The 14,099-nt window shown below is 46.2% G+C and overlaps 1 protein-coding gene across 1 annotated transcript in view; it reads right to left on the reverse strand.

Moving 5' to 3' along the window:
- SMOX (spermine oxidase) overlaps positions 1-14,099 on the reverse strand; it is a 51,802-nt gene that overhangs the window by 13,285 nt on the left and 24,418 nt on the right. Inside the window, exons 2-3 of the mRNA XM_066548776.1 lie at positions 12,400-12,634; positions 7,195-7,421 (exon numbers count right to left, since the gene is read on the reverse strand). Coding sequence (XP_066404873.1) covers positions 7,195-7,421; positions 12,400-12,607 — 435 coding nt within the window. The 5' untranslated portion in view covers positions 12,608-12,634. The remainder of the gene's footprint in view (positions 1-7,194; positions 7,422-12,399; positions 12,635-14,099) is intronic.

Genomic DNA, 14,099 nt, shown 5'->3' on the forward strand with positions numbered 1-14,099 from the left:
AGGAGGATAAACACATTGCAGTGGTAGGAGTGAGAGAGAGGAGGTCTGTGAGCTAATGGAAGAAGGTGAATTTACAGGAAAGGGATGAGGAGGAAACTGGAGAAAATAAGTGAAAGAATGACCAAAAAAAGGGGGGTGGAATAAATGATAAAAACAGAGAAGAAACAATCACAAGGAAAATGAGTGGGACTGGTAAAGACAGAAGAGAATTGCAGACACTGCCTGGGACACGACCATTCCAAGGCGACTCCCAGACAAGAAAGGTGGGGCCCAACGTCCTGTATGAAACAAAGGCTTCCAGCAAAGGAAACTTTGGCAGCTCCAGCATCCCCTGGTTCTCAGGTCCCTGGATTTCTGAGGCCACAAGCACTTGCAGCAGGTCCAGGCTGCACAGACCTTGCGTCAGCACAATCAGCTCGGCTTTCATAAGCTGATTGAGCTCTGTAAGCAGATAACAAACTCACAGGACAAGCAAAGCCCTGCTAAAACCCAGCCACCAGTTGGCCCACAGGAGAAGTGAGCCTGACTATGTTTTTGTTAACCATTACATTTCTTCACTGCCCCACAGGGAGGAGAGCAGGAAGGCACAAGTTCTCTGTGCTGTAACCATCAAGGAAAGTCTTTCCTGGAGGTGCCATCCCATTGATCGGACAGCAGGTAAGTTAGATCACATCAGGATTTCTTATTTCTCCTCTTATTTCCTTGCTTTTCAAGTTCAAGAAGAATTTGGACAACACCCTCAGACACAAGGTGTGACTTTGGGGGTTTTCCTGTGCAGGCCCAGGAGCTGAACTTGATGATCCTCCTAAGTCACTTCCAACTCAGGATATTCTGATTCTTGGGAGTGCTGAACCATCTGAGGAAGAAGAGGAGGCAAAGCTGTTGTAGGCAAGAAGCAAAAGGAGAAACAACAGCAGGTCCTACATTGAGAGATATATGGTCAGAATAAATGAATAAAAAAGATGCTTGAAATGTATGTTTTAATGAAAATGAGCAGAAAACACATCCTGTGTAAGAAGCTATGGAAAAGCTTCACTAGGACATCTCATTTAAGGTAGGTGTCCAATGAAGCAGGAGCAAAATTGTGCTGTCTGAAGTTGGAATTATCCAGACTTTCCCTCCCCAGATGGGGAAAGCATTGTCATTCCTATGGGACCACCCCTGGGGTCACTGGGAACAAGCACCTGTGATATCTGAAAACCCATACTCCTCCAATCATTTCAGCATTTCAGCAGCAGGGTTCCTGAGAGAGTAGAAATGGGCTTTCCCTCAAAGATCCTGGGGAAAGGTAACAACAAGGATGACCCAAAAGATTCTGCTGATTTTCCAGTTAACCCTTCAAAATCTCCCTGCATCCAAACCAGAGCTCCATGTCCAGCAAGGAGAGCTACACCACAGACAGTCCAGCCAACCTTTGCTTTTCTATTATCATAAATCTGATACAAGCAGGGAGCAAAACCAAAGGATAAACTGCATCAACTCCCATCTCTTACCATGGGCAATCTCACATCCCAGCAGGACAACCTAAACATTTCTCACTCTAAAGTTCCCCTGAGCTAGGACAGAACAAGTGGCTCTGGAAGCCTGACTGAAAAAAGAGAGATCTCAAGTAACCACTCATTCTTCCTTCCCTCATTCTGAAGGCTTACACACAATCCTCCAAGGAATTCACAGAATCATGGAATGGTTTGGATTGGAAGGGACCTTAAAGCCCATCCAGTCCCACCCCCTGCCATGGGCAGGGACACCTTCCACCAGCCCAGGTTGTTCCAAGCCCCATCCAACCTGGCCTTGGACATTTCCAGGGATCCATGGGCAGCCACAGCTTCTCTGGGAAATCCATTCCAGGGCCTCACTGCCCTCACAGGGAACAATTCCTTCCCAAAATCCCATCTAACCCTGGCCTCTGGCAGTGGGAAGCCATTCCCCTTTCCTGTCCCTCCATCCCTTGTCCAAAGTCCCTCTCCAGCTCTCCTGGAGCCCCTTCAGGCCCTGGAAGATGCTGGAAGGTCTCCCTGGTTGTCATGCTGAACAACCCCAGCTCCCTGGGTCTGCAAGACAGAAGGAGTTGAAGGTAAGAAATTAAAACAAGTTAACTGAACGTCCACAGTCCTAAAACAGTCTCACTTCAGCTTCCATCTTCTGTCTTCTTTCTGACCAGCTCTGGGGCATCCCGCAAGCAGGGTCTATGCAGGGAACGTGGATTCCAGCAAGGATGGCCCCTCTTGTTACCTACAGGCTTCCTCCTCCACGTGTTTATTTACTACCTACGTGCTCCTCCACCACAGGAAAAAGCAGTTTCTTAGGAAGAACAAAGCTAAATAAAGAAGTTTCTCCTCACTGAAGGAGGTCAGGAAAGCACATCCCCATCCACACTCCTTCCTGTCAGCGCCGCTGACGATGCCCAGCATTGTCTTTTGCTCACTTGGCTTAAAAACTGCTGTGACTTAATCCCTGTCCAGTAAAAAGCCCTGATGGAGATAGGGCTGTGCTGTTCCCAGGCCAGACATCTGTCAGTGCAATAGAGGCAGGGAGGGAACGGTGATTCTCAGCGGCCCTTTGGTCCTGCTGTCCATGATAACTGCAAGGCAAGGCACTGGAGCTTAATTGGGGATGGCAGGAAGCCCAGCACGGGGCGGGGGTGTGGAGGATGAAAAACGTTGTCATTCTTTGGCTGCATCCCTCCCCCAGAAGCTGTTGCAGCACACGGGAGAAAGCTGACAGATAACAAGGCCATTAATTAGCTGATTGTTAAGGGAGGGTTCCTGGGAAGCAGTTCTTTAGGGACCACATCCTTGCTGAAAAGCTCAAGTAAAAGCAGGCACTTCTCTTAAATCAGGCAGTGACAGACTGATTTTTCAGCTGCATTTAACCTGTCCAGCTCACCACTTCTCACTAATACCTGGGAATCAGCTTTAAACACCTCTCTGAAAAGGGAAATGAGGACTTAGCAGGGACAGAGGAACAATTCTGAGATAAATTGTCCCTGATCACATTTTCTGAGGAGGTAATCACACACACAGACCCCAGAAGTGCAGACATTACCCTCAGAGGTCCCACTCTGGTCGTTTTCCTGAGAGTCATAGAGATGTGGTACAAGTAAGAAGAGCCAAAATCCTCTCCCAGCCCCAGGATTCCCCCAGTTATCCTAGAAGGAGTGGAGAGGAAGGTGGGAAGATGACAAATAGGTGATGTGGGCATCACACCCTGGGGAACCTCCCCGTGCTGGTGCCTCTTTCCTTTTGGAGACTGACCAAGTGGAGTGACAATGACCCTGAGCAGCGCCAGCCCCACCCAGCACACCATCTAAGGAGGACAATCCTAAAAGTCCTGCCCTGTCTCATGGTGCTTCCCTTGGCAATGTGTGGTTGGGAATCCAGGTGGATGCTCTGCAGGACTGGAGACCTTCCTTGAAGGCATTGCCCTTTTTCCACGAGAAGAATTCAGGTCACCTTGGTCACAGGTTCATGACAAATCCTGACTGACCCCAGTGCAGGGCAACTGCCCCTCCCAAGGAACTTTCTGCTGGAGAAATGAAGAGCTGAGCAGTCTTCAAGCAGTCTGACTGCTCCACTTCCTCATAACCAAATAAAGGCTCCTGTGAGACATCCCTACAGCTATTAAAAATTCAGGCTACTGCAAACAAAAATGCAGCAAAACTTGTATTGAGGTAGAAGAAGGCAGCCAAAAAAGATTGGATAAGTGCCTGGAAAAAGCCTAAGGACTTTCCAGATGAATTAGTGAGGCAAAGCTCTGGAGGTACAGGGGTGCTCTGCCTTTCACTCCAGCAAAATTCAGCACAGAGAGACCTTGCCTTGCTAAAATGCAGTTTCAGACACTCCACATGCCCCAGTGAAACTCAAGGGAGACCCCTGCACTTTGAATTCCCTAGAATCTGGTGTCCAGATGAGAAGATAACTGGGGTTAGAGAGACCCAGCTGGAGGAGAAGAGCTGAAGGCACTGAAGGCACTGGAGCCCCAGCAGCAGCTGCAGGCAAAGCCAGGCAGGGTGTGAGTGAGGGGGAGGGTGACAACTTTAGCCCTGCTCATTCAGGGATACATTTTCCACTGTTCATGCCAGTCCTGCATCCCTGATTAGGCTTTGCATCCATCGTGGGTTGATGGCTGTTTTGTGGGGGGTTCTTTCTTTTCAGCTCAGGACAGGGTGTGTCACAGCCTTTGCTATCTCAGCCTCCTCTGAAGGGATGAGATGACATGATGGTGGGATTGCTAATGAAAACCTGAGGAAGGCCTGGGAGCTCCTGTGAGACAAGGAAAGATCCTGACCTCAGGATTTAGTGATCTGAAAGATGAATTTTTATCCTGGACAACTTCAAAATGCTTTAACAAAACCAATCATAAAACCTGCCTCCCAAAAAAAAAAATAACTAGAGATGCAGAACTGAAAATTCTTGCTGTTCTTCCCAGCATTTCATTTTATCACCACTTAAAGCAACAGAACTTTGGCCAGAAATAAAAAAGATTAAATAACCTCTAATGAACAAGCAAAAACCCCCTCACAGAATCACAGAATGGGTTGGGTTGGAAGGGACATGGAGGATTTGTATTGTTCCAACTGCCCTGCCATGGACAGGGACATCTTCCATTAAACCAAACTGATCCAAGCCACATCCAGCCTGGCCTTGGACACTTCCAGGGATCCAGGGGCAGCCACAGCTGCTCTGGGCACCCTGTGCCAGGGCCTCACCACTCTCACAGTAATGCTGGGCAAGTGGGGGACACCCCAAAACACAAACCAGAAATGCCCCTGTCACACTCAGCATGTGTGGAACACCCTCTGCACTTTATGCCAGAGGAAAATGTCCCCAAAGCCACACGGCTGCTCCTGGCTGCCCTCCCTCCAGGGCACTTGTATTCCCTACAGCCATTTTAACTGGGCATTTTTATGAGATCACATAGCTTGCCTCAATTCCCACTTTTCCTAGGCAGGGCAGGGAATAAACCACAGATTTAAACACTGATTTAAGCCAAATGCCTCAAACCAGTACAGATCCTCCAGCCTGGCACCCCGAAGAGGCTGAGACAAGCAGCTCAACAAAACCATGAGCTGCTCCTGCAAGAAATTCCAGCAGGCTTTGGAGGAAGGCAGAGAAAGCCCCTCCCAGCAAGAGCAATTAAGGGGCTGGCTGATGTCCCCTGCTTGGCTCCAGCTGTCCCTTAAGTATTTTTTATCACCACGAGTGGCTGCAGACATTTTTACAAGCCATAAATGTGAAAGCCTTTTCTGTCTCCTAGTGATAAAGATATCCTGTGGCAATGATAAGCTAATTAGGTGTTGTGTAAAGAAGATTAACTTTTAATGTGCTGTTCTCTCATGTCACTGGCTGCCCCTTTCTCTCCCCTTTAAAAGAAAGGGTAGATTTACCAAATTAATCATTTCTAAAACACTGGTACCTTGTTATAGCCTTTATCTTACTGGGTTTATCTCATAGCTAAGTGGCTCTCATCTCTGTATTCCCTTCTCATTCTGGAGTCTGCCCTCTCTTTGCTGGAGATTTTCCTATCATCTTCCAAACAGGATGTTCAGCAAGCCCTGCATGCAGTTTGGCAGAGTTCCATTTACATAAATAATGCTGCTCACTGCAGTATTTTCATTTACTCTTTCTAGCCCCAGTTGCTGTTAATCTTCCTCCACACACATCTCACCTGTCTTTTTTTTTTTTTTTTCCTGCCTGGAAAAAGTCTCATTTGTTTTTTTTTATCCAGTAATATGAAAAATTGTTCAGATGAATTATATCCACCTGCATTTGTCCAAGATGTTGTCCACAGGTTAACAAATCCTTCCCAAAAAAAGATTTCTTTGGAATTCCTACTACTCCTCTCTGAAAGTGAAATGATTTTGTGCCATCCCATCACTGATTCCAGTTCAGAAACACAGGACAGTGCCAAAAATCTTTTCAAAAGAAAAAAAAAATCCCTTTTTCTGCTCCCCACCCAATTCTTGATAATTCTTTACAGGGTACAGTGACTTTTCTAATGCTCCCAGACATATTTTTAAACAAAGTATGCAAGAGTAACCTGAATCTAGTGAGTGTTCAGCCAAGAGTCAAATACTGAAGTTTGCTGTCAGATGAAAATCTGAAGGTTTTAGGCACGGCTACAGCCTGATGAAAATATTCATGTTTTGTTCCATTTTCCACAACCCACTGAGAGATCACATTACCTGGAGGGCCAGACAGTCTGCACTGACCCCTCTAAATGTACTTCACAAGCAGCATTAAAAAAAAATGTGGGGAATAATTATAATTAACTTTGGCAAGCAAAAGAGTTTAAATAACCTTCAACTGAAGTCCATGCTGGTTTAATCTCCCAGAAAAGATGTTCCTTTCCTTCTGATGCAAAAAAACTTTCAATTCTACGAAACTGCACTGACTTTGGCACACCACACAGCATTTCACAGTATTTATAACCAATAAAAAGTCACAGGGATACAATATTTAGCTGGTTGTTGCTAAGGTTTTGCATTCTACTTTGTTTAGCAATTTGATCCCTCCATGTCACAGACACATTTTATAAAAAATCCTTTAATTGAGATATTTTCTCCTGAGAAGCTTCAGTTTCTCCATGTTTTGCTGCTTTAGAATGTGATTTATAGAATTGTTTACCAGCATGTAAAATTGTTTTTACTTGATGACCAATGACAGCCACCTGTGTCGAGGCTGTGAGCAGTCACAAGATTTTATTATTACTCCATCCCTTTCCTTCCCAGCCTTCTGATGAAATCCTTTCTTCTATTCTTTTAGTATAGTTTTAATGTATCATTTTCTTTTAATATAATACATATCATAAAATAATAAATCAGCCTTCTGAAACATGGAGTCAAGATTCTCATCTCTCACCTCATCCTGGGACCCCTGCGAACACCACCACACCACCACTACTCTTTTAATTAAATACTGGATTAATTACTGGATCTCCCCAGAAATAGTTGCTGGAAGTGGTTAAATTGATTACAAAGATGGAAAGATTGTTATTCCTCACCACAGAGAGTTAATCCCACATCAGGGACAAATGGGGTGCAGTGAAGCAGATGAGAGAAAATTTAGCATTGATTTTTTTTTTTTTCTCCCCGATTTCTACCTTCGTCCTGGAATGTTCTAACTGGGAACTGAGACCAAAGGGCCTCAGTGTTCCAGGCAAACCTAGCACTTGCCAAAGCAGCTGGACACCAACCTCGTTGTATAAATCACTGAATTCTTCAACCACATCTTTCGGGATCCTCTGCCCGCTGTTGGTGAGGTGATAAGCCACCCCATTCTTGGAGTAAAGGCTGATCCGCCCAACGCTCCTCTCGCTGTCAGTGGTCTCTTCCAGCAAACCATTGTCTTCTGCTAGATGATAGACTGGGTTTCCATGTGAACCATGAATCCACGTAGCTCCCAGCTCAAAAGTGGCATGCCCTGCAGGAGAGGAAGCCAAGCAAACTGGTTATGGAAGCCTGTTTTCCTGGAAGCTTCTCACAAAACGTGCAAGAAGCAGAACTGCCCAAGGACAGCACGTGTTTGAACGTCCCTTAAGGGAGTTTTTCTCTGTTAGACACAATGCCGGCATTCTCCAAATTGGTCCTTTGGGGTAGAGGTTTGGGTACTGCCCAGAAGGATGGGATGTTGCAATAAAGATCCCTCACAGTGACACACCTCTGATACTTAAGGAGAAATTCAGCCCTTCTCAGTTCCCAGCTCTCACCATGGTTGTTGCCAGCAGGGAGATGGAGGAAAATGTGGATTGCAACATTGGCCTGAACACTGAACCTTGTCCTGTGACTAAAATGATTGTTATTTACAAACACACCTCAGATTAACTGCAATAAAACACGCATTTCCATTTTGCACATGAGTAAATAGGCTGTAATTTACCACTTATGCCTTTGGAGATTTATATATCAGGTTCTTTAGAAAGAGGCACTGTGTTTTCATCAGCTGTACTTTCTGCTTGAAAAACACAAAGAATGTGGTGATCCCCACTCTCCCCATCCCTTACAACTATCAGGATTTGCACCAGGGCTTTGTCCCCCCCAAATCCAGCACTACCAGACTAGGCTGAGAGCACAGGGGGATGCTCAGCATCTGAAAGGAGATGCTAAAAATAAGCTTGGGTCATGTATCCCCCCATATTTTGACAGATTCTCAGGAGGCCAAAGCTAGTTTAAAGTCTGACAGAGCTGGGCATCTCCCAGCACCCCTGCAGCAGTGTGGGAATGCCTGATTAAGCAGGATAATTAATAGGATCCTGCTTGATGAAGAAAGGATGGTGCAGTTCCCAGCTATCATTTGCTGTTTAACATGTAAATGTATGCTCAGACAGAGAGGCACTGCAGCACTGAGCTGTGCTGCAGTCAGGTTTAAAGGGTGAAAGCTCCAAGGAATGCTGTTCCCTGGCTGAGCCCCTGCCTCTGAGGGAAGCTCCACAGATCTCATTTTCCAAGCAGCCCCTTTGTCAGTGAGAGCTGTGCTGACTGCCCTTCAAAACCTGCACTACAGCAGGAGGTTTGTTTTTTACCCCACAGCACCTGCTCCAGAGAGCAGCACCAACACACAGACCTGAACACTCCAGGTGCCACTGACTCCAACACGCCCCAGAGCACCTAGCCAGGTGGAAATGACTGAACACTGGCAGCCAAAGGTAGAGAGCTCATCAATATTGCAAGTGGCAGCCCCCTGGTTAATGCAATCCTCCTGCAACTCAGGCTGAGCCAAGCAGCAGCAGGAATGCTCCTGCCTCCTGCTCCAGGGCAGGAGTTTCTCTGCTGCACAGCAATCCTGATTTTTCAAAGAAAACAATTTGCCAGCAGGTGCTGCTGCTGCCTTAATGCTTGGTGACAGTGATGATGTGCTTCAAGTTCTCCTGTTGAGCTGTGTGGAACATAATCAAATAACAACAAATTAAAAACTAATTCTTGCCTGTAATATTCATGCTCACTATCATCACTACCAGATAAGCTGGGTCTTACCAGGTGTAAGTTAAATGATTAGTTATTTAAAAGTGTAAAATTAAATAAAATTCTTTTAAACAGAGACAGTCAATTTACTTTCAGGATTTTAGGTTCAAAATTAATCTATTTGGAATAAATCATGCCATACAACAACAACAAAAAAAAAAATAAACCAGAGAAACACACAGATTGTACATCAAGCCTCCTGGATAGGGGTGGCAATTTTCACATTTCCCTTTGCAGCCCTGGCTATTTCTTGGGTATCCTGTTGTGAGATAGCTGCAGTGGATACAGATGTAATAGGTTCATGTGCAGGAAACACAGTGCACAAACACACAAACCCTCTGCCTCACCTGTGCTAGAATCAAACCTCTGAATATCCAAATTAGTCCCCTGGGCAGAGAAGCAACAGTCTGTGCACTTGAGGGAAAATACTGTCCCCCATAAGACATGGCTCACTGAGGGGGATGGATTCAGATATAACCCTGAGAAGGTGCCATAAAGCCACAGAATGGTTTGGGGTTTGGAAGGGATCTTAAAGATCATCCTATTCCCACCCCTGCCATGGGCAGGGACATCTTCCATTAAACCAAACTGATCCAAGCCACATCCAACCTGGCTTTAGACACTTCCAGGGATCCAGGGGCAGCCACAGCTTCTCTGGGCACCCTGTGCCAGGGCTTCCCCACCCTCATAGGGAAGAATTTCTTCCTAATTAGTAGCTCTCCTGAAATTTAAATCAGATTTTTAGTCAAGTGTGCAGACAGGGAAGAGGCCAGAGCCAGAACACGGATCCACCTTGGCAGAGAACTGCAGCCCACACCCACACAGGGCAACCCTGAGAGCTGGCAGATAAGAAGATAAGAGAAAGATAAGAAAAGACAGTTTGGAATTTTAAAACAATAATAAAGGACTAATGGCTAACTTTGGATGCCAGCCTCTGTGCAGCAACAGTTACATCTACAAACTCTGAGACTGCCTCCAGACTGAAACACCTGCTCTCCTCTCCTGTTAATTAAGGGGTGTTAATGAGGAGGAGGTGGATTCCCAGCAAAGGCAAAGATGTGAGTTACTAGTGAAGGTGGGCAAAGATGAGAGATTCAGGCTCAGTACTAAAACACCAGAACTATTTCACAGGTGCACTGGGAGAATGATCTGTGGCTCCCCAAAGATTTCAGCTCTTTCACACTTCCCTCCTCTCACAGGCATCATCCAGGATATTTTTAATGCAGCGGATTGTGTGTAAAGGACACACTTCCCTTCCTAACCTCTATGCCAAGTCTCAGCAGAATGTAAAGTGCCCCACTCAAACCTCTAGAGATTAGATTTTTCCAACTGCCTTTCCATTGGTTTCCCTTCTGCAAGTTCACAGGAGGCTGCTGTTTATTTACTGCGGTGAGTTTATCAAGCAAAACACAGTAAGTGATGTAAGCACCTAAGAAATAAAAATAAAGCAGGGCAGCAAGAGGGCAAAGGTAACATCCAGAGTGGGATCAGAACTAGAATTAGTTAACTGAAATCAGGAAAGCAATTCAGGAAAGGCAGAGAGCTTTATGCCTCCTGCAGAGAAGAGACAGGCCATGTCCTTCTGGGTACCAGGAAAAGCTTCAGTGATTCCTGTGCTACAAAGGACAGTGTTTGTTCCAGGAGTTTTGCCTGTAGAGATTTTTAAATTGGCCTGGCATTCAAATATCCAGAGTCTGCACCTTTATTACACACTAAGAAAGGAGGCTGCAGAGGTAGGAAAGCTGAAAATCAGGATGAAGGGATACATTGAAGATGTTTTTCCAGCAGCCTGATTCCCAGTGGGTAGCGCCCTAGACAGTAAATTAGTTCTAGGGAAATGAATGGGGTTGTTTGTGAAGCAGAACAGCTCGGGGTTTCCCCTTTCCAAGGGCTTTAAGCCCTGAGAAACAGCCCTTCAACAGCCTGGAGATTTACTGGCTGCTCCTGGGAACGAGTCAAGCTGGAAAACCTGGGTGGAAAGAGTCTGGGTACAGTTACTCAGTCACAGACCTGTTACACAGAGCTCTTCTTCCTGCACAAGAAAAAACAATCACCCAAACCTTTGATTTCATGGAAACACAGGTTTGGAGCAGCCCTGGGTCACAACTGAGGCACGAGACAGCACAGAACCACCCACCCCCCCTGAGAGGCGCCCAAGGATTTAAATATTTACTCTCCTGACACCGCCACACCTCAAACCATTTTGCACATGCACATTACCCCATTTCCAAAGTTCATCTGGCTTTGTGGCCACACAAACCCCACCAGCAGCCCTCTGCAGGTGCTGATGCCATTTCCAGATGCCTCATTGTCCCTTCGTGGTTGCCTTAAACAGCTGGAACAGAGGCTAGACAGAGTTAAGGGGAATAAAAGGGTATTTATTGAAGGGCCTTCAAAGGCCACACCCTGGCAGTACCAGAGCCACGGCTTTGGCTCTGCCCGGATGGCTCCAAGATGGAAGCAAAAAGGGGGCTTGGCCACAAGATCTCACATTTTTATAAGTTTTGGTCCATTAGCATATTGGAGGTAATTGTCCAATTACAGCCCCAGCCATGAAGTCCCATCCTTCTCATTTTTTTCTCTCTTCAGTCCATGTCATTTATACTCTTGTGCCTGAGATCTGGATCCAGCTGTCCTTGGGTGTCCCAGCTAGAGAAGGCATTGTTGTGTCTCCCTACTCTGTGAAGAGAGCTCACCACCATCTCCTTATATGAAACCCAGACCTGTCAGAGCCCAGGACATTCCTCTGGCTGCCCTGGAGGAATCCAGACCCTGGCAGGGGGCTCAGGGACCTTGGCACGGAGTCAAAACCACCTGTGCCTTTGATCTTAGCCCATGGAAAAAGTTACCAACTTTGTGTGAAGATTTAGAAGCCACAAGGGTTTGAGTAGAATGTTAGTGACTTTATCACAGGGTGAAAGAGTAGAATTTCGGGGGTTTTAGAATGGAGGTTTAAGAGGCAAGATGGAGGAATCTGGGCATGTCCTGTCTTCTTCTTCTTGTCCTCCATCTCCTGCTGTGATGGTGGCACTTCTGCATTGGTTTAGAGTAGAGACAGACTGTCTAACATAGGTGATAGTATTGGAAAATTATTGTAAATAAAGTCCACGTAGTTTTTAGTATAAAAAGATAACACCACCCTGAGGGCAGTCAGTGTGCCTCAACCTGACCTGCTGGACAGATCTCAGCAGGTCAGAAAAAGAATGTATTAGATAAGAGCAAATAAACAACCTTGAAAAGCAGAACTGACAAATCTCAACTTCTTCTTCAGTTGCGGGGCTGAGAAAAAAGACTTTTTAATACCTCAGGAGCCATTCCAGCAACAACAAACCCAACAGAGACCCGCACACCAACGCAGCCTGAAATCAAAAAGAAGAACAAAGCAAAAAAGAAATGCAAAAAAACCCCAGAAATCTGAAAGCCAAGGCGCATCCTCTCACCGAGTCGGACGCTCTGCACGCGGCCCCCGATGCGGTCGGTCGCCTCGAGGACTGTTACATCCGTGAATCCGCCTTCCAGGAGCGCCTTGGCTGCCGACAGGCCCGCGAGCCCAGCACCGATCACGACTATTCGAGGCTGTCGCTTTCTCCGTAGGCCACTACTAAGAGGATCATCCGTGCTGTCTGCAGATATTTCACAACTTTGCATGCCGTCCAAGCTCTCTTTCTAAGGAACCTGTAGGAGGAAGGGAATTGTTGTGTTCAGATCCAGCTTATCCTCCTGCAGTTGAAAGGATTCAAAAATGAAAAAGTCCGGCAGAAAAGAAAAGCTTGGTGAGTTAGACCCAGCCTTCAACATGGGATGCACAGAAAGGATAACTGAGGTCAAGCTGGGATGCAAAACAATTTTTTAGCCTAGAGCACCAAGAACTTCAGAAATCTCCACCCTTTCATGCCATGTAGACTGTTTCCAAACAAGTCAAAGGACTTTCAAACGCCCATCTTTTTATATACCCTCCAAAAGTGGTAATTTTGTGGTGAAGGCTTTTAAAAGAAAGAAAACCATGTCCCCAGTGCTGACAAGCTCCACAACCCAGCAATGAAGCTCCACTTTGCCACTGTGGCAACCACAAAGCCTGAATTTCAGCTCCTCTAAGTAGGGGAGGAGGTAAGGAGGATTTAGCTCAAAGCAAGGACATTGGATACCAAGCCAGCCATTACAGAAATGGGACAGGCAGGAAAATGTTTCAAGCGATGGAAGTCAACAAGGGCCACTCCAAAATTTCACAAAATGCAGCCCCTGGAGCCAACACTGTCCTGCCACATCAGGCTTAGATGAGAGGTTCAAACCCACACCAGTCCTGACTAGTCCAAATCCACCCAAATCTCCACCTACCAATATATTCAACTGCTCCTCCAAGCAGGACCTTGTTTTCCTTGGCAAACTTCTAGAAGACACCTTTTTACTGCTATCTACCCTTATTTCTCAGGTCCCATCACATCATTTTAGTAGGTGGGACCATGACCTGAGCCCATGGTTAAGGTTCAACCCAGAGCAGGGATTTCCAGTATAGGATGTCTTTAATCACAAAAGCCAGCATGTGTTTACCTGGTTCTGGGTGGTTCACACCTGCCCTCAGGAGCACAAAGAACAGGGTGCAGAGATCCCTACCCCTCCAGACCTGAGCTGACATGAGTCCCAACTTGCAGAGGATAAACACACAGCCCAGGATTTATCAGCCCTGGAATCAGCTGATGCCCAGTAACTTGGATAAAGCACAAACACAATTCCTTGCCTCCCCCTCCTCCCTCCCCAAACAGAGATATCCAAGGAGCTCATAGTGTGCTGCCTCTACCTGTTGCCAAGCTGTTGGATATCCATTCTGAGTTCTTCCTCAATTCTCCCAACACTTGACCACTGACAAAGATTCCTACTCCTCTCTTCCATCACCAGAAGGGTCGACTTAAAAAAACTGCTGGCCTACTGCAGAATATGATCACAGGAACTAATGAAGCAGTTTCATTTGGAGAGTTCCTTTTTCTCCAGGATTTTAGAGAATTTATGTTTGTTGACCAAGCAATATCCGCTCTCTGTAAGGGGGAGCTGACACCAGACTGCAGTCGGCAGGGATTTAGGCAGTGGTATGAAGAGGAGAATGGTCCCACTGGAGCTCTGGCAACACTTTTGAAAATATTTGGTT

This window comes from Molothrus aeneus, chromosome 4, assembly GCF_037042795.1.
Source record: "Molothrus aeneus isolate 106 chromosome 4, BPBGC_Maene_1.0, whole genome shotgun sequence".
NCBI lineage: Eukaryota > Metazoa > Chordata > Aves > Passeriformes > Icteridae > Molothrus > Molothrus aeneus.